We start from the raw sequence: 1,659 nt of genomic DNA, 5'->3' as shown, positions 1-1,659 counted from the left end.
CCCAATCCCCCACAAAACGAGCTACACAGTTTAGATCATATAGATAACAAGTTTTGACTCTGCATGTCAGGACCAACCAGGGCTGAGAGGCATACAAAATCCCAACTGAAGGACCAAGATACTTGATAAAATTTATCTCCTCACAGGAATCAACTTTGGGTCTATTGCGTGAAATGGTGAAGAACCTTATCATTACAACACAGAGATTGGTACAAACAAGCTAGAAATGTACAACACTGCTTTAACTTAAAATTGAGAAGCAGACATTGGCAGACTACCAACCCTGATCATTTGCTCTTGTAGAAAAGGTGGTTTTCATGATTGTGTCCCAAACAGATAAAATAAAGGTAGAAATTTGTTCTAAAAGATATACCCTTCTTGCAACTTGGCCATTAAATTGAATTTGCAAAAGTTGTGTCATGTGACTCTTCTCACATATCATTCCCTAAGAAAATAAATCAAATTAAAGTTACATACCAGTACACTATTCACTCCTGTGGTTAAGTGGTTAATGAGCTCAGACTCGCAACAATTATGTCAAGAAATGTAGGTGGGTAGTCACATGAGTGTGTCCTTGAGCAAGGCATTGTAACGTCATGTCAAGATAATCACGCTGCTTAGCAGAGACCAACAATGGTGTGTTTGTATGATTTACTGTGTTGGTGTGGCTTTATGAATCAAGTGGCACTGACTTTTAAGCACTAAGTGTTATTTTTTTGCCATTGTGACCCGAATTCCCCACAATATACAAAAGTAATATTATTTATTCATTTATTTATTATTATTTATTTATCTATTTACTTATTCATTCGTGTATTTATTTGTCAATCTATTGCAGTTATGAAAATAAAACAAGAGCCAGGTTCCTCCTTTGAAAAAGAACGCATGCCTCTTAAACGTCGAGCTGAGGACGCTCAACCAAACACAGAATTCTCTGAGGACACTTATTCTTCCTCTCCTTCAAAAATGGGACGTCCCGGAGAAGTGTTCCGCTGCAAGTTTTGCTCTTACAAAGCCGACAAGCTTAGCAGTCTCAACAGGCACATGCGCATGCACAACAACGAGCGTACCAAAGCACCATCATCGTTGTCGACGTCATTGTCGTCGTCATCGTCGTCTCTCCACTCAGTAGAGGCTGCCTCTGAGGCAGTCAGTGCAGCGGTGGTTGTGGGAGGGGCTAACAGTAACGCCCTCAAGTCCCCGAGTCCAGAGACATTTTGCAAGGAGTGTCGCATACAGTTCTCCAGCTTCCACACCTACAAATGTCATAAGGAACACTACTGTGCACAACGGAGGAAGAAATCCATGACTGACAGCTCTTCTGCATTTGCAGCAATGTTCCAGTCTCCGTTTACATTCTCTGATGCTTCTCAAGTCGGAATTCCGTCTGCATTACAGGTACGTTCATAGCCTTCTGGTTTTTTAAAAAGTATATATGTGGGTGGTTAGCGGGTGCTCTTGTGTGGTTTGCTCCTTCTTTCCTATCAAACATCAGTTGTCCTTATCTCCCCTTCTTCTTTTTACTGTTTGTTATTCTCTTGTAACACTTCTAATCTTGTGGCGCTCATATGACCTTTCGAGCGCTGTAAAACATCTACAAAAAAAACTTAAGTATATCAACTTAATGTAAATACTGAACCTAAGCCTAATTTAACGACC

At 40.4% G+C, this 1,659-nt stretch overlaps 1 protein-coding gene across 1 annotated transcript in view; it reads left to right on the top strand.

The window, feature by feature from the left end:
- LOC118477131 overlaps window positions 1-1,659 on the top strand; it is a 9,225-nt gene that overhangs the window by 975 nt on the left and 6,591 nt on the right. The window contains exon 3 of the mRNA XM_035971650.1: window positions 839-1,398. Coding sequence (XP_035827543.1) covers window positions 839-1,398 — 560 coding nt within the window. The remainder of the gene's footprint in view (window positions 1-838; window positions 1,399-1,659) is intronic.

Source organism: Aplysia californica, unplaced genomic scaffold (assembly GCF_000002075.1).
Source record: "Aplysia californica isolate F4 #8 unplaced genomic scaffold, AplCal3.0 scaffold00477, whole genome shotgun sequence".
Lineage (NCBI taxonomy): Eukaryota > Metazoa > Mollusca > Gastropoda > Aplysiida > Aplysiidae > Aplysia > Aplysia californica.
This window is presented reverse-complemented; position numbering and strand designations above follow the sequence as displayed.